At 36.9% G+C, this 22,478-nt stretch overlaps 1 protein-coding gene across 4 annotated transcripts in view; it reads right to left on the minus strand.

Annotated features, from left to right (window-relative positions):
- The window catches only part of DOCK4 (dedicator of cytokinesis 4), a 222,676-nt gene that overhangs the window by 133,037 nt on the left and 67,161 nt on the right, over positions 1-22,478 (minus strand). For all 4 annotated transcript variants that reach the window (XM_077178944.1, XM_077178943.1, XM_077178942.1 and 1 more), the window contains exons 2-6: positions 8,266-8,349; positions 7,207-7,247; positions 4,830-4,885; positions 3,087-3,183; positions 1,239-1,387 (exon numbers count right to left, since the gene is read on the minus strand). In XM_077178944.1, coding sequence (XP_077035059.1) covers positions 1,239-1,387; positions 3,087-3,183; positions 4,830-4,885; positions 7,207-7,247; positions 8,266-8,349 — 427 coding nt within the window. The remainder of the gene's footprint in view (positions 1-1,238; positions 1,388-3,086; positions 3,184-4,829; positions 4,886-7,206; positions 7,248-8,265; positions 8,350-22,478) is intronic.

The raw sequence follows: 22,478 nt of genomic DNA on the forward strand, positions 1-22,478 counted from the left end.
ACTCTAGAATTAGTTGACTTTGGTTTTATTTTGATGTATTTTGGCTGTAACCACCATTCACATTTGACCCATTCCCTTTCTCCACTTTGCAACATTAATAGAATGTTTTCCCACAATTTTTAAATCTGTTTCACAGAGTGGACAGTGTGCAATGGACATTGTCCTTCGTACTATTGTAAACATTTCAGTGAGAATGCGCTAGTACTGTCAATTTGAATAAGAACCACGGAAAGGAAGATAAAAAGAAAATCCATCAAATGCCAAAACATCAGCTTATTTTCAGTTTGGAGTGGATGACATCAAAGATGCTTGCCTGTATCCACTGAACAAAATAAGAAAATGAACTTGAATCAACAGGAATACAATTTATTTCCAGCACAGCAGCAAGTAATAATGTTTAAGAATGCATAAGGACATGAAATTCAAAATATTATCAAGTTTTTCAAAAATACGTTTTAAAGAGCAGGAAAAAACCTTGTCAAAAACCTTCACAATTAATTCCTTTCAGTTACTGCAAAATTCTAAGCAGACAGGTAATCATACACATTTAGTCACAACCCTTTCACTCTGTTAGATATTTATGCTTTCAGATAGCTGTAGAAACCCCAGGAATTCAGGTAATTCTACTACTGAATATTGCTTCCTTTAGTTAGCATTTATCTGTATAAATATATGCTAAAGAACAGACTTTGGAAACAGCACCTAAATACCAGAGGGTGTTTTAACCATTTTCTTGCTTAAAAAAAAGTATGATAATAAAATTTGTGTAAGCTCATTTCAGTTATTTGGACTAAAGGAAGATGCAGAGTGCAGTAGCTGGATGTGTGTTAGAGATGCCCAAGTAGGAACTAAATTGTGTGACCAAATTAAAAAAGAAGCAATCCCAACCAATGTAGTTTCAGTTAGAACACAAAGCTCTGCTGAATGCATTATCCAGGGATCATGTGTATTAAAAAGATGTAAAATGCTGCTCCAGATATTGCAATGCAATTGGAATAAATACTGTCTTATAGATAGCACTACTGCTACATAAATTACACAGATATAAAAAAGCTGAATAAAACAATAAGCGACTTTTCACTGTTAAAACATAGTGGACAGAAAAACAATGGAGAAAGTCTATTGGAAAAAAAAGGTAACGCTAGTTAGAAATGTGTTCGTTATTTCACCATTCTGCAACCAGCCTGAAGAACTGGCTTTGCAGTTTCATTACATTTGATGTCTGTATATTCACTCACTCGTTGCCCCAGTCCAGCCGAGCAGTGATGTGGCGCTTGACGTCCTTCATGCGATCGTGGGTGAGGTGGCCAACAAGGACCTGCCTCCGCAGGTCCAGGATCTCATTCATTATGTGCCACAGCCGGTGAAAGAGATCCCCCTCATTCCTCTGTGAGATACAAACATGATTGCCTCTGCATCACCTGATAATCAGGATATCTGCTTATAAACTGATAATCCTAATAAATACATACATGATGAGGAAATTAGGAAAACCCCCTTTTTCCCCTTACTTAGTCTATTATTCCCCATCACACTGTGACCATTTTAACTGCATGTGAGTGTGTGCATATAAAATAATTTCAGACCTCCCACAGACCTTGTCTGTGCACCACACCCATCCCAATATTCCAGTCCAACTCCTTGTGTCTGTCACATTTAACCTAATCTAGTGTACATGACAAGTATGACAAAAATTCAACAAAAAAGTTAATGTGTTGCATAACACAGCATTGTTTCATTCCAAGAGTATGCTGACTCTGTGCTGCTATCTCATCCAAACTGAATATATCATCTATATTTCAAGACTATTTGAACTCATACACATAAGGGATAGAAAAAGCAATAGCTCTAAGCATTCAAACACTGAACCACAGTGTTAATTTGTTTTAACTTTCCCTTGCATTGATAAAACTCTACACACTACCACCTAATCATAAATAAATAGTATCACACAGACGGAATCTTGTCCAGACAGTTCTTCTTTATCCAACTGTGAAGTAGGAGAAATTATGTGAATATGACTGCTTTGAAACCACATCCTCCTACTCTAATTATATACCAGCTATGGGCATAACAATTTCCCATAAATGTACCTCTGTTCTGGAAAAATCTATTAACTCCTCCTTCACTAATTCTAAGTAGTTTTACATTGTTTTTTTGAGAACCTTTAGCTTGAGAAATTACTACAACCTTCATCTAAGTGATTCATCACACAAAATTGAAGAAACACTCCTGTTAAGATTTGTTCTGTTAATTCTTGCCAAAAACCCTAAGTCCCTTTCCCTTTTCTTTCTTCCTATGAATAAAAGGCATAAAAATAAAGTTCAGCTAGTTCTGCTGCATAAGTTAAACCTAAAATTCATTTAGAAGTACCATGACTCTCCATCAACAACTTTTATATTCCAAGCACTCTGAAAAATCGCAATTTGATAAATCTGCTCTTTTCACTTCACATTCATTCACTTCATAAGCTCACTAAAAGGGCATTAATTTACTGTTTGTCTTGGCTTTCTGTCTGGAAAGGAAGAAAAGCAGGGTAATTTTGAACAAGCAATAACAACAGCAGTGAAGAAAAATGTTGCCAAAAAGAGCTGTGCAACTGCTGTAACAAAAAGAGGGAAATATGAATGTTATAAGTAAAAGAAAACCAAGGGAAAAAAGGTCATAGAATTAGAAACAGGAGACAAAAAGGACTTTGTAGGAACATTATAAAGAGCTATACTGACAGTATGTTTTCACAGTTTTCCATCAGACACTACAGAGCTTTAAAGCTATAGAGCTGTCATTTCTGCAGTCAAAAAGCCAAATTGAATAAACAGTAATTCAGGTGCATCTTTGGTCCTGGTGTCTGATAAGTTCTACTGAAGTATATTATTATTATTATTCATGTGACTACAAGAGACACACTAATAACACTAAAATAAGATTTCAAGGTATTAGTAAAACATTTTAAAAAAATTTAAAAACCAAATGTTTTTGATTTTTTTCTGAAATATACACTTCAACTAAACCAGACCATCTAAACAACAGTGCACCTTTTGAGATCACATTTATTAAGTCAAAGCAATATTATTCAGGGTACTTACCACATAGAGTTGTTTCCACATTGTTCCCCAGTCTCTTAGAGTTGATGTCATTTCTGTAATAACAGAATCTTCTGTTGGAATAACCATTTCAAATTGTCTGTAACATGCAGAAGAACACATGATATTGCACAAGCATTACTAATCCCATTGCAGTTACTAATATGTAGACTTCCTACTGCCAACAGCGATATCTGTCAACCTACATGAGTACTCCCTACAGACCATGACACTTTTTATTTGTAGATTTATTGAATCCCCATGGAAAAACTTTGGGTGAAAATAGTTTAATCCCCATGCAAAGCCTTGGCCCCAGAGAAGTCAAGGTGAGGTTTTTTTACTGTGAGATAAGCATTTAAAAACCAACTTTCACAGCAGAATAAATCCCATAGTTTCCAAAGGGATCTTGACACTTCAGCTTTTCATGCCTGGATTACTTTTTTCATGATATCTTGTCTCTCTTACTAAATTAACATAACAATGTGACAGCTCTTGGCCATGATGTGCAGCAGGGAACATGGCCTGAATGGGAAACTAACCAACAAAGGAAATAGATGCAACAAAGATTGAAATCCATGCAAATACTGTCAAGGTGTCCACTAACAAAAATTATTCTGCCTTTAAACTTCATTTTATTGTGAGGCCTTACAATTTTGTTTCAATGAGCCTTCAGTTTTAGTTATAACTTTAAAAGGAAAAAGGGATCCTAGGGCATGACAAATCACATGTGGCTGTAATTTCACAGGGACTTTAACAGTAACATGGGGACATTTTCACCTGTGAGAATGAAACTTGTTTTATTATTATTACAGTCTTCATCATTATTTCTGCCCATCATGAATAATGAATCTCCAACACACTCATTTATGCTCCCAAAACAAAGGTCACTTCATGCTCAAGCATCCACCTATTGTGAGAAATGTCCTTACCTAAATAGTTTTCAAACTAATTTGTATCAGTTCTCTACTAATAAATCCAAATAAAGGATACAGTATGAACAATGACAAATTAAGTAAAACTGTGAAAACTGTGAAATTAAGTTCACTGACAATTTTTTTAAGTTTTAAATTTTTAGAAGTGATACTATCAAGGTATCAAGTTTTATACATAAAAGAAAAAAATCAGTGTTTTTTTAAGTCAGACAAGTTCAATTTCAAAACAAAATTTCAAACCGCATATTAACCAATGACTCTGGTTTTTATCAACTCTTCTAAATGTGAAAAAACATCAACATCAACTGTTGTCAAAAATAAATACTGGCTCTCCATCACCTGAAAAAAGGAAAACGTTTCTCTGTTCATTTACAGGTTTAGCAAAATTTTTTGCCATTAAACTGATACATTTTTTTACACTTTTTTTTGTAAAATGCCAACTGGTAGAGCTGCAGCCCTCAAAGAAAACAGCTAATCTTAAACAGCAGGTTAGAAGGCAGCTTATGTAAAGAATAATTTCTTCAAATTAAGGCAATGCCATTTCCAAGCCAAACTTGAAATAATTGTTTCCCCTTTTCTCTAGACAATACAGAATGATATTCCCAATTGCATTCAGTGCCTTTCTGGATACAGCATTCCAATTTTATGACTGTGCAGGAGTATCAGGTTAGCTAAAGACAACCATTTCAAGTCCTCTGGCAGTAAGCTGAAGATATCATAATATAACTAAGTGATCTACTTTATAAGCAAAAGATTTTTGGTACAAGTAACTGACCATGTTTAAATATTTGAAATCAGAACATTTCACACATACCCTTTGTTCTTAACACATGCATTCTTCAAGTGAATGTAGTTAGATGGAAATATGCCCTGAAAAATAGAAAAAGTTTAGGTAAAAAGTCCCCTTACATGAGTTTGGCATTCCATTTAGTATAATTCAATATGCAAATATATGCCAAATTCAAAGTTCTCCAGATAATTAACAAAAAACACACACAAGGAATGAATGCAATAAATACTCAGTATAGCTCTAACAGAAACTAAAATGCCATATTCAGTAGAGTTTAAAATCTTCAACACTTCAGAAAATTAGAAGATAAACTCCTGTAGAACATGCAGAAGATTGTTTGAGAGCTCCTTTATGGTAGACTGTTTTATTCATTATTTCCACCTTGATAAGAAACAGACCAGCTGTGGAGGTTAATGTCTTATCAACTGCATCTTAAAAGCAAGGATTTTCAGACAGGGATTTTTAAAATTAAGCAGAATAAACAAAGTTAACAATATTCAATAAAAATAAAGTCAAGTAAACAAAGGAAATCAAAATGGAGTCTAATTTGGTAGCTGCTCTGCCTGCAGTGCACAGGAAAGCTGTGGCAGATGCCTATGACAGAGCCTGTGCCTGCCAGGAGCAGCCCTTTCCCAGCTGTTTAGGGCTCCCCACCATTCTGGTGAGCACTCAGCATTGCTGCAACAGTCCCACTGCTCTAAAGCACACTGGCCTGCACAAATCAGAATGAGCAAAATGTGAAGCAAGCTCCAAGACTCTGGCTGGGAAGATAATACACTACATCTCATGCAGTGAGAGAAAATACATATATGGTCTCTTCATAATAAGCACAGCTGCATACAGCTTTCCTTTGTGATGATGGTGTCCCATTTTCTTTTCACACAACCATTAGACCTTCAAAAACCAAATCTACTGTGTAGTGACAACTACCCTTTTAAAATGCTCCTACTCCTCTGTAATGCAAAGTAGTTGAGGGGAGCATCTCCCAAGGACAGGAGGACATACAGCCCTGCAGGTGCAACAGGGATGTGTCAGGGATGCAGATGCACCCTTACTGCACACCAGCTGCCACACATTGCTTCTTCCAGTGTCAAAGCTGGCACAATAACAAGGGAAGAATCTTGACAGAGTACTACCAATAACAAGAGGAGGTACAAGGTGTTCTTATGATTTTACTTTTGGAGAGACTCTCTTCAAAAATCCAAGTCAGAAAAACTGTTTGCATTCACGCTAGGAAAACAGAGAATATATATCTCATCTCTTCACACATCAAGTCATGTTTAGAAAACCTATTCATAACTTCCATCACACATTTGACAGACCACAAAGCAAGACTGACAGCCAGCATGTGGTGAGAATTGCAACAAAAGACACAGAAGATGCAATAACAAACCACAACTGCTCATGTCTTATAAATCAAACTGTAAAATACATCAATGAGGTCAAAGTAGTAAACATCAAATTAGACTCTGTGGCTAAATTTATTGTTTGAATCGACCTCCTGTATAAAGAAAGGAAATTTATGTGATTAGAGACCACAGGCCTTGGCACAAAAGGCCAATAACTGGATATAAGGCCCTAGAAACTTTTCAAAATTATTGTGTATGTGCCTTTTTTGCAGCTGAATAATCTTGGAAATGAGGACAGAAAAAAGAAGAGCACAGCTTATAATGCAGGTTAAAGGATGAACAGGTAATTTAGGATCTTTCTTTCCCATGAAAAAAATATCTGTACAATCCCAGAGGCAAGACAACAGGAGAGGTTAAGAAAATAGACAAAAAGACAACTAAAGCTTAAACATACAACATGAACAGACACTGAAATATAAATTTCAGTAACTTTTCATGTCTGAATGCAGAAGAAATAAATCAGTGAAGTCTGGTTTAGAATACTATGCTACTATGGAAACCAAAGACTACACATCAAAGAAAACCAAAATGAACCATGTATTTTACATGGCAGCACATATGTTTTATTCAATTGATACTCTGCATGGGCTCCTATAAACTGGCTGTCTCCACTGGCTGCTCTCAATTAATTCGTAGCTTCAAGAAAAACAGGCACAGTTTAACCAACTTTGCCAACAGTTTTTACATTTTTTATTCTCAATAGTCTTTTCCCTTCAACTCAGCTTCCTCTGAGTGGAAAATCTAAAGTTTGGAAATGAAAGAAAATTCACCACAGGCCTGGATTTGTGAAGTGTATTATCCTAATACATAGAAGCATTTCAAAAGGGTAATCCATGTCCAAATCTAATTAAAGTAGTACCAATAATGTACTTAACACTACGCTATGGTTTGCTTTTAAGAGTAAATATCACACACTTACAAGCAGATTATTAACTTTTAAAAAATAAATATATATTTTTGCCCAAGAATGCAAAACTGCAATTGACCTTTACCTTAAGATTGGGGTTTTTTAAGGCAAATCCTCTGTACCACCCTGTGAAGAAAGCACATTTTGGTTTTTAAAGAGTGCAAATCATTTACATATGTAATACAGATTTCATCTTTCCCTTTTGGACAGATATGACAATTCCACAGTGCTGTCAGACGATATTAATTTAAAAGATTTTTCCATACAGTGAAAGGTATTTCATTTAAACCAGTTCATATTTGGATGACTTCATTCACACAATTTCAGGAATTACTCTTAAACCCTAAATGTTTCTAACAATGTAACCTAGGTAAATTCTGCCTTGGACACCACAGTGGTCAAAACAGAAATAGTTTCATACTAACTCAAAACATTTACAAATCATTTCTGGACTTGAGGTTCTACATCTATCAACTAGAATGCTATATAAAACTCATAATATACCTGATTCAACAGAATAGATCCTATGCCTTCTAAAAGAACATTTCTTACAAGGTTAACCATATATAATCCTGCTACGATATTACAAAAAAAAAAAAAGCCACCAACAAAAAAAATCCCAAACCCTATATGATCCCAAATGATAAAAAATATCAATGTGTTGATTTTTAGATGTTAGGGAGGCAGACTGTGAAAAGAAAACACAACTTTATTTCTCTAACACTAGCAACAGACATTTGTTAAAATTATATTTGCATTCTCTAATGCAAAGCAGAGGACAATGCTTACACTGCTTTAAGATTTTAAGTTGTGACTTTGAATTAATTTGAAAACGTCTTGATGGCAGCCAGGTTTCCCTCAGAAATACCAAGAAAGCAAAAGAATCATGAGAGACTTCCTTTCTGTCATAACTCTTATCCTCTGTAAATGTTTATTAGAGAGATTAAATAAAAATTAATGTACTGCAAATTAATTATTATAGAGATTAGAGCTCACTGAACTGTGGAAAAAAATTAAGAGGCCAAAATGTATTATATTATTGATTTCAAAAATGTGTTACTTTAAAAAAATAAATGAATATTAATGGGGTTCAAACCATCAATACACAAAACTTAATTCTCACTGGAATCACCTGTGAACTCACCATCACATTTCTCTAATATTTGAACAGTGTCTCCAATCTCCAGTGATAGGCCATGTGGGACTGTCCCTCGAAAACCAGCAATTACTGAAAAATATAATATGCTTCAATTACTCACAACATTAAAATATAAATTATTCCTATTGTTAACAAAATAGTATATTACCATGAGAAATTACATGTTAGAAGAAACAGGCTTACTCAAATTTAATAAAGTGTGGAAAAAGTAAAAAAAAGAATAATTAAGCCACTTTTATGAGCAGAAAATTCAAAACACAGGACTCAGAAATAAACCTAAACACAGCCTTATGATACATGAATGGAAAGCTTGTACTGGAGAACACTATTAGCTAGTATAAGTACCCCGAAGGACAGAAAGTGTTTTATTCCAAATGCTTACACTAACACGCATCAGACCTCAGAATTTTGTGAGCTGAAAGTGCCAATATGTGCCAATATTTTTGTTGCCATCCATACCACTCACACACCATGAAAAGAAAACCTTATTTCACATTTGCTTAATGGATGCTATAGACCCAGCACTCCATAAAATCCCAAATGTGAGGAAATGGTTAGGGGGTGGAGACCACTAAAGCATGTTGTTCACTCCAATACATCCAGTGCACACTAAGCTTCCCCTGCAGCTTCACCAAAGCCATTGAAGGGAGGTCATGAGCTCAGGCTGGGACAAGAGCTATAGAAATGGAGCTGGAGATAAAACAAAACATCCACCAGAGCAGTGATGTTCCCAAATATTTACAATGGCCAAATATTAAGTCTTATATTATTAGTTCTAAAACAATAGACAGCTATTTTTTCACTCTGAATCAAAACAAAATACCCAAAAGCCACTCAAAGAGCTCACTCCTAAAAATGCTAAAAATCCATTAACATGTTAGATAGCAATTCAGCTATTCAATCCTGCTCTTTCTGTACTTGAAATGCTGAATTAAAATACTGTCTAATTCAGGCCACGAGACCAAGCAATAGTGCTTTTGGTTCTCTGTATTGTAATCTTCTTTCAGAGCTGAATTTTGAAGTGGAAGAGGAGGAAAACAGCCTATCCACCAGGGCATGATGCACAAAAAGACTTTGCAGCCTAACAGCAGTCTTACTGCTGTCAAATATCTACCCATCCAGACAGGAAACCTCAAATATAACAGCAAAAAAGGAAACCCCACTAACTGAGAGGCGTGACAAGAAAACTTCACAAATAAAAGCCAAAAGGATATGCATATATGCAAGGACATATATACACTCTTGCCTTCTGTTGGAGGTCTACCCTGCCACAAGCAGACACAACACTCAAACACAACATAACCTGTCATGGACCATCTGTGCCTGCCACATTGTTCATCAAAGGCAGCAGGAGAGGTTAGCTGGCAGCAACCACAGGAACCAGAAATTTCTTTGTGAATCTTCAGAAGAAGTTTGGGATTTTAAGAGTAAACCCACAGGATATGGTTTATGCTATAGGACAGCACATTTAAAAAATGCACATAAAGTACTTTTTTGCCAAATCCTTCTCCAGAATTTGAAGACTTCAAAACTCATTGTATTCCCTCATCATTTCACTCATGACAAAATCACTACTGCGATTAACCCACAGTATTTATCTCTAAAAAAATCCTGTGAAATTATATCCCTGGACAGTCCCTAGAAGTTTGACACAGCATGAGACCAGTATTTATAGTATTGATCCCCCTCAAGAATGTGCATTGAATCAATCTCTATTTGTCCTGGTGCTACTCACACTCTTCAAGCTTTTTACACTGAACTGAATACTGGGAGATTTGAAGCAAGAAATAAAAAGCTGCTTTGGTTCCACACCATGATCAAGTGCACCATGATCATTTGCAGCAGCTTAGTAGCAAGACAGCATTAGTACAGTGAGAAAAATTGTCTAAGAGTTAAAAAAAAACCAACAAGAATTCTTCAATTAATTATTTTACAACGAGCTGAAAATTAAAACAATTTATTAACTCTGTAGAAATAAAAATAAGAAGCAAACCCCCTGAATATCAATGCAAAGTGCATCTATATTCTAGTGTGGCACTGGAATGACAGAAGTCACTCTGGTCACCTTTCTAGTTTGAAAGACTCAAAATTTAAATATGAAGCCTGCCAAAATAGCATGTACAGCAACTGAAATAAAATTAAGGAATTACCTGAAGAAGTATGCAAAACAAACCAAACCCTCATCTGTTATTACAGTTATGAGATGTCTTATTTTTAAACTCCATGAAATAAAAAAAGGACAGTAATTTTCTCCTTATGAGACAATATATCCTGTCACATTGTTATGATTTGACTTTTCTGTGACATTCAGTTTTTATTACTAGTTACTAGAGATATTAAAGATCTTTTTCTCTTCTCTTTTTTAAGTTTAAAAAAAAACCTTTCAGGATAAAACAAGATTGAAATCTGACACAGTGCAGAAAATAGCTAGAAATCATTTTAGAGCATGTATAGAGGAACAAAATTATACCCTGAAATATCTTCTAGAAAGACGGCCTGCAGAGTACCAGAAAAAGACAGAAAGAAATGAGGGCATCATCTTCACCTCTAAGCACATTCACCTGATACACTTGAAAAACACTCCCTGGATTCTTGTGGTGTAAGGTCAGGCTCAAAACAGGTAGCCTGTGGTGTTTAGCAGTGTCAATCAAAGTAAAATAAAGAGCATTGCAGAGCAGCAGAGGATTTAATGAAAAGCACAGGAACCCACAGATAAATTTACCTCACAAATGTTGACTCAGATAACTTTGTAATAATCAAATCATGCAACTGAACTGGGACCAAGACAGAAAGTGGCCAACACATCAACTGTTCTAACAACTGACAACCACAGATGAGGGCTGAAGCACCCAACAACTTTTTTGCCTTGGTCTTAAAGGGCAACATGAGATGAGTATCTCATGTACCTCTCACGAGATACAAGAGCATGTAGCTGTGGGAACTCAGAACATCCCTCTGGCTGCCCAGAATGGCCAGGACCCCTGCCAGGGGGCTCAGAAGCCCTGGCACGGAGCCCAAAACACCTGTGGCTTTGATTACGACCCATGGAGCAAATGACCAACCTTATATGAAGATCAGCAAGCCACAACAGTTTAGGTAGAATAATAGTGAAGTTATCACAGGGTGGAAAAGTAGATTTTGGGGGTTTTGGTATGGGGGCTCAGGAGGCAAGATGGAGAGAACTGGGTGTGTCCAGCCTTTCTCCTTCTTGGCCTCCATCTTCTGCTGTGATGTTGGCACTTTTAGATTGGTTTAGAGTAGAAGCTCACTGTCTAACATAGGTGATAGGTATTGGAAAGTAATTGTAAACATTGTATACATAGTTTTTAGTATAAAGACATAACACCACCCCGGGGACAGGCAGTGTGCCTGGAACTGTCCTGCTGGAGGGACCTCGGCAGGGCAGGAGAAAAATTTTTATAGATAAGACACAATAAACAGCCTTGAGACCAAGAAATGAAGAGCTCCGACTCATTCTTCAAGCACTCGGGCTGGGAAAGAGACTTTTAACAATCTCGGGGTCGCACCGAGCCCAAAGACCCCGAGATGTAGCCATAGGACAATGGGGAATGGCTTCAAACTGAAGGAGGGCAAGTTTAGTTTATAAAAGAAAAAAATTCTTTACTGAGGGTGGTGAGGCACTGGAACAGGCTGCCCAGAGAGATTGTGGATGTGGACTCCTGTGAACACTTAAAACAAGATTTTGGATGGAGCTCTGAGCAACTTGGTCTAGTGAAAGTGTCCCAGCCCACAGCAGGGGAGTTGAAACAAGACGATTTTTAAGGTCCCTTCCATTCCTTCTATGATTTTGTAGATTCTGTAGAACTCTACAGAATCCATAGATTCATCTGTTCTATGATTCATGTCTTTTCAGTTTTTCTGTGCTATAGATACATAAATAGACTACAGGCAGGATAAAAATTAAGGCATGGAAGGAGGTAGCTGCTGTTCCACCAGAGAAGATCCAAGGGTTCAGCTAGGAGATGGAGTTCTTAAGCAAGCCATAGTATAAATTTCATGTCCTAAACATCTCGCCTTTTTCTCCAATGACCACATTGTTCTGCAAAAGCAGATGCTCCTTAATTCTTTCTTCTAGTAGCAGTAATTATATAATTAATCACTCTGCAGTGACCATGGTTTAAGGTGTTCTCAATCTAACTTAGGAGCAGTACATATTTATCATACTCATAGAGCCAGACTTTTTTTAAATAGAGCATTCACTGTCCCATATGTATCATATATGTCCCATTTTAATTCTTCTAACAACAATAACTGTCATGACTATCACTTTTCTATCTTCATTGCAAGTGTATACCAGAGACCTTGAAAAGGAAGATGGACAGAAGAAAAATCTACTCTGAGTACAGATCATTTACCAATACCTGCAGTCTTCGCAGATGGACAGTCACATGCATGTCCCCAGGAAGCTATGTATCAAAACCACATCTAGATATATTTTTTGTTGTTGTAGTAGCTGAAGGTCAAATAAATGTCCTTTTCAAGCACACAAACAGTGATTGATGTTCTCTTCAATCACCTCTCGGCCACAGGAGAAATTTGGAACTCCACAATAAGTTTGTAGCAGGATATGTCCTCAGAAATATTTTAGCAACTGTGTTCAAATACTGCAGCCAGCTGGCATTATTAAATATTTTTTGGCTGCCAAAGGGTGCTCAGAGAATAAGAAAACAATACAACACAGGATACAAAAACCTAATCTATACAGAAGGTGAAATCATATGGTGATAACTATACTGTGAGAACTATAGTGACATGCAATATTAAAGCAACTTCAGTTTTGGTTTGCTCCTAAGTTCAGCTTCTCAAAAAAAAATTCATCTTTGTGCTCTCATTCAAAATCTCTGGTTGGATGTGCTCACTGTTGGACAGTTTTACATATGAAAGTGCCTGGTGTGTGAAAAGATCTGTCCAAGCCCAAGGTCCTAACTAAAGCCTAAACTAAGTGGGGGGTTTTGAGCTTCTGCTCATTTAGAGCAACAGTGCTATCAGCACTCTAAAAATGGAAACAAGATAATTTTCTGCTTGCAATTAGCGCATACAAGCCTTACCTGCAAGTTAGCATTATAAACAGGATTTGAGACACCCAGAGCAAGCTGTTTCCAAGGCTGGCTTAACTTGACATTTACAAGATGAAAATGTCTCCCCACAAAGGGTGCAGACATGACACGGTGCTCAAGATGACCTCATCACAAGTTAGAATTAAGGCCAACACCACAAAAGGAGACACATTACATTCAGTTCTGGGCTGTGTGGCAGGACATACACCCCCATATATAAAGGGATGAAAAGAAGTCATACCTACAGCAACTGCTCCATGTTCAAAAATTAGCACTTGTATGAAAAAAGCATATTTGGGTTGCACATAATAAAAAACAGTCCTCCAACTGAAGAGAAGAGTGGGGAAAAGATGTGAGGTAGAAGACCAAAAATTACTTTAATAATTAATTATTGCTTGGCCATATCCACATGCAAAATACTTGAGTAAAAAATAGAGTCTAGTTCAGTGCCCTAAGTCATGATGCCCCAATTAAGAGAGGCACACAAAGCACACAGAAATGTGTTAAGCACACACTAGATCAGATTTGGAGGATGGGAACACTGTGTTAGAGGGACTGGCTTTGACAGGGAACAAGATGCTCTGATAGAAAAGGAATTGATTAGCTGGCAACAGGGGTGGTTGGCCCACTTCAAAGTTTTGCTTGGGGTTATATTCTTAAAATTTTTATGCCTGAAATAACTGGAGATCTGCATATAAGAACTAATGAGGCAGACACTGTTGTTCTTTTCCTCCTAACAGATGGCCAGAAGCTATTATTGATTCCAGATATTATCTGCTATAATTGAAATCTGGTCCTCTTAGTAGCAAAAGCAATTTTTAAAGTTTTTATTCTGGACTTAAAAGTACCATTCTCTTAAGAGATTGAGACTTTCAGGAACAACTGTTTCAAGGGGTTTTGCTTCTGTTCAGCAGTTGAAAAAGAAATCTGTAACAAATGAAATTGGGATGTTTCTAACATTATGAAGTCACTATATTGGTTTAAACAGTCAATATTGCATTTTGACTTGATGATGGAAAACTGAATTTGCTTTTATGCAGGTTTTTAGTTTTTTAATGAGTAATGACATGTATATATTACCTTTGAAGAAGGTTCTAATTCAGTGGTCTTTTTGCAGAAACATAAAAACTATCCTTTGATATGGCCTTATGCATAGTAAATACAACAGATTGGCACTGTGAGCAGCTGCAGAAAGTGCAACATCATCTTCACTGCAGCCATTATTCAAAAAGAATAATAATCTGTCAACAACACTCCTGAGCACAGTGTTTCTAAGTTCAAGCCTGAAGCTGCTGGCCACAGGCAAGCAATGCAAGAATCCAGTAGTACAATTGTCAGCATTTTGTGGCACAGGGGTCTCCTGAGCCAGACATGGTATTTCTGTGTTTAACAACTACGGATGCCTTTTTCTTCTATGAATTTTCCTAACTAGAATTTATATGCATCATAGTATCAGTGTCCACAAACTCACCGTAAATTTTCCAGCTTAAGTATGCTCATGCAACACAGTGCAATTTATTGTGCCCTTGCTCTTGTGGGAGTGCTTGAATACAAAATCTCTTGTCACCCTCTCTGCTGTACTTTTTTCAGGATGAAGTCTTTTCCTCCTCAAAAGAAGCTGAAGAACCTTTCCAGGTTTCAAAATAGGTAGGATTACCAGCAGCAGAAAGACATGGAGGCATGCAGCTTTCCTAATGCCAAATGGCCAGAGCTGACTGTAAAAGGCCATCACGTGCATTGAGCTTTGCCTACACATGAATTGATCTGGATGGAGCAGAACTACAGCACAGCTACACGCTCGTGCTTCTCACACACGAGTTAATTCGGGCATCTGTTCATAATGCATTGTGCTGCCTACAGCCACCCCAGGAGGCTGCTGCAAACCAGCCACGAGCTAATGAAGACAGAGACAGAAAAGAGAGAGGGAGCGGGGTGGGGAATCGATTTAATCTCCTTTCAATAAACACAATATATACAAATGTTAGTTTCAGTAACAGAAGTGATCCTTAAATCTCTTGCAGATTCCCGAGGATAAACGCTTGCAAATTTTTACCGAGGATAAACATTTTCAAATTTGTACTGAAATAAAAGAATGTGAGTTCTCTTGTCTGTGTACACCACAATTAAAAGGATCAAATGCATAGTTCAGATAATGACAGCTCAGTGTGACTTTTGAATATCTCAAGTGCTGCTCACATGCTGCAGTCAGGATTAAATGTGAATTTTCTTAAGAGATGAGGACTTGCATGGAATTTTCCTAACATGGATATTTATTGAACAGCTATTCGTGAAAATATGTCGAGGCACATGAAAAATAATCAAAAAACTTTGCATCAATGTCCAAGCACTGAAAATACTATATAAAGTTGAATAGATATAGAAAACTAATCTTCAGATGCCTGTGAAACAAAAATCTGGAATTCCTACTGCTAATAGCACTGACTACCTGTACAGATAAGGCAAATACCAAGTCTGAAATACACAAAGGACATGAAGCTGCAGCAGATTGTATTCCCTCCTGTGCCTGGCTCAACATTTGAATTCAGCGAGGTAATCACTTTCAAATCCCTGATTACAATGCTGCCAAAAACCATAGGACAACTCTAACACAGATAATCAGTTTAGTGTGAATGTCTGAATGCTTGTCAAGCTCTCTCCATCGTGCATCTCAGCTACAGGCAGGCACGTTGTAATCTCTTTGATGACAGCTTGATTGGTACTCTCAATACCTGCAAACTATTTTGTTCACTCTTTGCTTTGGGTATTAGGACTACATATAAAAACAGAGCACTAAAAGTAACAAGGGATGGTGATACCTATTTGCTCTTGAGAATGGCTGTCCATCTAGAATACCAGAATTTTTTGCAATATTTCAGCATGCATGACCAGTGTCCCTGTCCTTGTAGGTATGAGATTTCATTAATCGTTTTCTTTCTTCTATCAAACATCTAGTTAAGCCCTTTATATTCCTTGAAATCCTGCTTGATATATTTTTATGTCTATGTCTTATCTCTGCTAAGAGCATTTTCTTGTTATCCATTAGTTCTGGAACAAGAAATTTAAATGTAAAAAGAAAATAAAACAAAAAAACTCTTTACAAGTCCAGAAAATGTAGTACAACTTAAGAGTTTATGAATAAATGGCCCAACTCTTCCCATGAACTTGGTCAGGAATGTCCTTTACAGAGAACGAATGTCAATGTAAAACCCACCACAGACATGGAAGAAGGCAAGGTGGACTCCATACAAACAGGTGTAGTCTTCATGAATTTAATCAAATTCTGATAAAGGAACTAGTCTGCAGCCAGTTCAACCAGCTGGTCTCACTTTAATTCTTTACTGTAGAGCTGGAGACGCATTAAGACTGCCATGTTAAATGGGAAGGATTAAATGTGAATTTTCTTTTATTACTTGGAAACAGCAACAACTTAAAAATCCAGCTAGTAGAAAGCAGTAGGTGAAAAAAGTAGGTTATGTTCAAATTACATTATCTGTAAGAACAACCTCTTTTAGCTAAAAATAACAATGTCTTTTATTAAGACTAAGTACTTCCAAAGTTCTAATAATTTTTAAACTTCGTTAAGGAATTGCCTTAATTATTAATATCATGATCAAGGAAAAGAATTACAACTATTTACTTGGAAAAGTATTTATGCTTCATTCATAGCCTCTGGGGAAACAGTGTCTGAGCAAAATCAAATAAACCAGCAAGGGGTTTTCTAACTTCATGTAAGTGTCAGGTGTGATAAAGAAGGGATGATGAGAGAACATAGCCACAAGCTGCACCAGGGGAGGTTCAGGCTAGAATTCAAGAGGAATGTCTTCACAGAAAGGGTTGTTAAACATTGAAAAACAGTGCCCAGGGAGATGGTGGAGTCACTATAGCTAGAGGTATTCAAGACAGTACTGGACATGGCACTTACTGCTCTGATCTAGTTGACAGGAGAGTGATTGATCAAAGGTTGGACTTGATAATCTTAGAGATCTTTTCCAACTGAAATGATTCTGTGATGTATCCACAGCACAAGTGCACCATCTGAGGCCTACCACAGCCAACAAAGCTGCAAATACCAGAGCTCATAGCAACTCCTCAGTACATTTTGGACTTCATTAAAGCCCACCAAAACCTCCAAAAACTTGAGACACAAAGTTGTACATTGTTTAAAATACAGATCTATGGTGTAATTTTCTATCTGCCAGAGGGTTTGCTGGCTACATGTCATATCCCTACAAAGCCAGCAGAAACTGAAGCAGAAAATTAAAAGCCTCACATGATTATAAACACAGGTGTTCTCTTCCAGAAAACAATTAAATTTTCCAGAATAATAGGATAACAATTATTTCAAAGAAGGCCTCGAATACAAGAGTATGTGCTTACAACTGAATGCTGAATAATAATGACAGAGAAGTGGGTATGGTCCAAAGTCTAATAAGCACACATTTCTCTGTTCTCCTCTTTCCTCCCCAAAAACATTATAACACAACATGCTTCTCTGAACTCGGGGGACATAATTTCAAAGCCCTGAAGAAACTTCAGGTAGCACCATGCAAACTCAAGCTCAGAAGAGCTGTAGTCTTATGGACTGCAAAAAAAAGGACAACCACTGTGTAAGAATTACTCTTCACCAGCTGAGAGGCACCCAAGAGGAACACAGGTAGACAACAATGCAGTAGCTCAAACTCAACACGCTTGCTATCAAAGACTTTGGTAAATGAGACTGGCTTCCCCTCAAAATCACACTGTTTGTTCCCATTCAATTAACAAGTAGCATTCCAGGAAGGCAAGAAAAGCAGAGCATAAATTTTCTTCACTAATACAACAGACAGGACACCCTTCCTCCACAACCAAGTCGGGTCTGTCATGCTGTCTTGTTTTTCCTTTGGAAGAGTAGGGTTTAATTCTGTATTTGACCTGCCATCCGTTGAAGACAATTAAATAAAATCAAAACTGAACACACTAGAAAACTCATACACACACACAAAACATATAAAAATTCGACACAGCCTGCAATTTTCAATGGCATTGTTTTTCAGCTTGTCTGGTATTGTATTTCAGATGAGTTTTAGCCTTCTGCTAAGCTGTATTTCTCTGATATTCAACCATATAATTATAAATGTATTTCAAGTACTTTCTTTTTAACAATAAGACTTCTGTTTACTTTGTCTTTTGCCTTCATGCCATGTTCTCTATGGCATTTTGCAACTAAATAAATTATCCTGCTTTTCTAAGCTATGAGCCTTAACCACATTGCTACTTACAAAAAACACTGATTAAAATATGATTTTTTTGCTGCACTCCCAAAATTATTGCAATATGGTATTCTTCAGAAACGAAACAAAAACCTTACCAACTTATGCAATATGCAAATTGTGGAATTTAGCTAACACAAAATATAAATTGGAATTGTGAGATTCTGTATCCTGTCCACAGATCAGCCAATTCTCTGTAAATAAAAATATCAGAAAATCTCCTTAAAAAAAAGAAAATTTTACAAGGTGTGGAACTAAGTGCAAGTAAGGAAGATGATTACAAATCACTTACAAGTACCCTGGCATATGCTTTTTTATCTTAAATGAGGCAGAACTTTCTTAATCCAGCGTAATTGAGAGGCATTTCAAATACACTGGAACACAACTATCAGGACTAGTAAAGCAAAACTACTTCCTCCTGTGAAAATCCTCAGAGATAGCTGAATGCAAGTTTAAACATCCCACTCTGACTTTAAGCTGGCTTATTAGGTTTAATGGTTGTAAATAACCACTGCACTTTTCAGCCTGGTCTCAACAGCTGAGCCAGCAGAATTCAGTGTATTTAGCCCTGCAGGGTTTCATCACTAATCCATAATCTGTGAATTTAAAACTTCAGGGATATTTAAAGAAATTCTACAATTATTTTAAAATGTGTGACCAAATAGAAATATAACAAGTGCATACACTATTTTCCTTACTCAAAGCTCCAAAAATACTACCTGGATATATTTTAACAGTGTTTCTGTGGCACAGTACACTTTCAAAACTCCAAGTGTAGGGTCCTCTTGAAAAGTCAGAACCTTCACTTTCTGCTCATTCTTGCTTAAGAATAGTACCTACTATTCCAAAATTAGGGGGGAAGAGAGTTTAGGTTCAGTTGGCAACTGTTTATAAACACACAAAAGAACATGAGAAAAATGGATCTGAAAAGTATATGTGACCAATTAAGATAATGAAGATTGCTGACAAGGGGGAGATTCTGTTTGATGCTATGGGGGAAGGAAGTGTATGAGCCAACAGCCCTTTTTAGAGGTTTATATCATGATTCATTGATTCATCTGAACTTTTATCTTTTTTTTTTTTTGTAAGAGTATTTCAAGAGACAAGATAGTTCCTTTGGTTTTTAGCACCATGGAAGAGTCACTAAAAATCCCTGCAATTGTAAGAGTTCTAACTTTCCTCTAGATTTGCCACAGAAGCCTAGGAATACATTCAGATACCCCAAGTGCAGAAAAACAATGATGTTGTTCTAAGAAATTAGTACTGTGAGAGACACACTATCATCTGGAACCATAAAATACTTCCTGAGTGAAGCTAATCATGGTTTTGACAAGCAACTGGGCAGTGCCAGGCACACCAGACACAGGGACTTCTTGTCTTTAAGTATCAATGCATTTTTCAACCTTTCTCCAGTTGAAAGAACATACAGGACTCTTTCCTGAAACTTAAACACAAAACCACTCTTTTGTACCTAAGAAAAATTGGCAAAGACAGGTCAAAAGATTTTTGTGTCAATGCAGTGTCTGCCAGCAGGTTAGGAACAGTGCTGAAATAAGCTAACACAAATTAAGGAGATTTGCAATCTATCCACTTGGCCACTGTCCACACCATTAAGCCAGATGCCACGTGCTTGTTTTGCACTGAATCAAGCTACAAAACTCACAGAGTTAAAGAAAAAGGCACTGCCAAACTTCCCTGGATGTGGCATGGACAAGGCAGAGAATGAAGAGACATGAAAAGTCCAGGCAAGACCTTCAGCAAGGAAGTGCAGAGCTCCCAGGGAGGGACAGAAACAAACTGCAGCTCCAGGGCTGCACTTGGCCACAGAGAGCCATCACATCTCACACACCTGACAGAATTAATACACTGATTTAAAATCATTAATTTTCATAAATACTGTGGGGTTTTCCATACAATTAATAGCCTCCAAATAGAATAACATAGACCACATGGAATTTATCCAGGAGCTTAAAGTAAAGAAAATTTTATTTTTCTCCCATGCTTGAAAAGACCTTCTGAAACAAGAATATGAAACCCATGCAGATATTAGTGTCTTGGTTCAGCTTGATAGTTTTTCAGTGTCTGTACTCCACCAAGCAGTTTCTGATCTCAACTTCAGCTTCAGTAGCAAAACACAGGTATTGAACATTAGTAAATTAGACAAACAGTTTACTGCAAGGTTGGTTTTGAAAGGGAGTGAAACAAGTCCTTAGGACTGATAAGATGAACATTATGTGGCACGTCTACTATACAGAGAATTCTTCTTTTTAAAGAAAAGACTTTCAAAGGCACTGAAAAATTATTTGCTGAGAAGGAAACCAAATGGAGAAATTGAATATGGTTACATATTTAAAAATAGTAACTTGCCTTAGTCATAGCAACTTTAGAACAACTGCATGATTTGGTATTTTACATTATTCTCTTCCCCCCTCTCAAGTCTTTTGTCCAAGAACTCTGAATTTTAGTCAAGAGATAGATAGATAGAGTCATCTAGACTATGCACAAGTTCTTGGGACCCAAGGACATTCATCTGTGGGTCCTGATCTTTAAGGCCCATTCCAATCATTAACATTCTGTGATTCTATGAAATATTGAACCCCTGGAGCACTATACATGAACAAACACTATTTGGATTTGATCCACATCATAATTCCACTCAGTAATTAAAACAATTACAGGTGTGTAAATAATCAAAAACAGACCTAGCCTGCAGTGGGCTTACTTTTCCTAACAGCTCTTTGAAAGGACCGAATGACAGAAAAATGTCATTTTTCCTTGCAGAAAGAAAGCAGCAGTAAAAAAGAGCAGGAAGGGATTTGCAGCACACTACACAGTTAAATTTGAGGAAGAAAAGGAAAGTAAGAGGCACATCAAGGCTTGCAACTTGCTTTTAACTTCCTTAGACAATTTCAACTCACGTATTAAAAATATGCTATTTATTAACTCTAAAATTAACATTCAAATTAAAAGGAACCCCTCTTCCACTTCAGTAGGATTGCTTGAAAGGTCAGCCAACAATCACTGCTGGGCTCAGACTGAAATTCATTATTTCCAGCCAGCAGAAATGTTAATGGTTGTGATAATTACAGTCATTGGTGATTTGGTTACTTCTTGTGCCAGAAAGAGATACCATTATGTGACCAACATAATCCCACCTAATCTTTGAAGGCTGGCATTTAAACCACAGAGGTGTCACAGAAATAAAATTAAATATGAGCAAAATCACTGAAGTGTTACGACTTTTCACACTTGTTTTCTATAATGCATAGAAATTAGATTTTTTAATATCTTCAGTATCCTAAAAGGATGGGAGATGTCAAGTGAGCCAAAACAGAATATTCTTGCTCAAGTACATCTTGAGGAAATTGCAGCCTTTGCATTTCATCCAGATTAGAAGTGAGAAGACACACTATGAATTTTATTTGGAAATACCCATATCAACATTTCACCTCTTCGGAAAGTTTATTTTCATTTTAACTCTATCATTTCTTGTTGACATCTTATTGCAAAAGTCCCATACCTTCTGGGTGATTTCTCATGGGCAGCTCCTCACAGCACTGACTCCTTCTTCACAAAGCAACCAACAAAACTTCAACTCTCTTCGCAGCACAACCAACAAACTCCATCTCTCCCCTCACCCAGCTAACCCACTCTTTTGTGGCACTTGTATTCTTATTGGACACAGCTGTGGCCTGTTAAGGGCAGGCCTGTTCCTCATCTTTGGTGATTAGTGCAGCTGCAACTCCTCAGGTGTGAGACTGCCTTCTGCACTATCTTTATTTTCTTACATTCTATCACTCCACAATTTCTATTTTACTGTTTCAATTCCTTACCCTCCCTTAGTCATTTTAAGGACTGAAAAAACCACCAA

This window comes from Agelaius phoeniceus, chromosome 5 (assembly GCF_051311805.1).
Source record: "Agelaius phoeniceus isolate bAgePho1 chromosome 5, bAgePho1.hap1, whole genome shotgun sequence".
Classification (NCBI taxonomy): Eukaryota; Metazoa; Chordata; class Aves; order Passeriformes; family Icteridae; genus Agelaius; species Agelaius phoeniceus.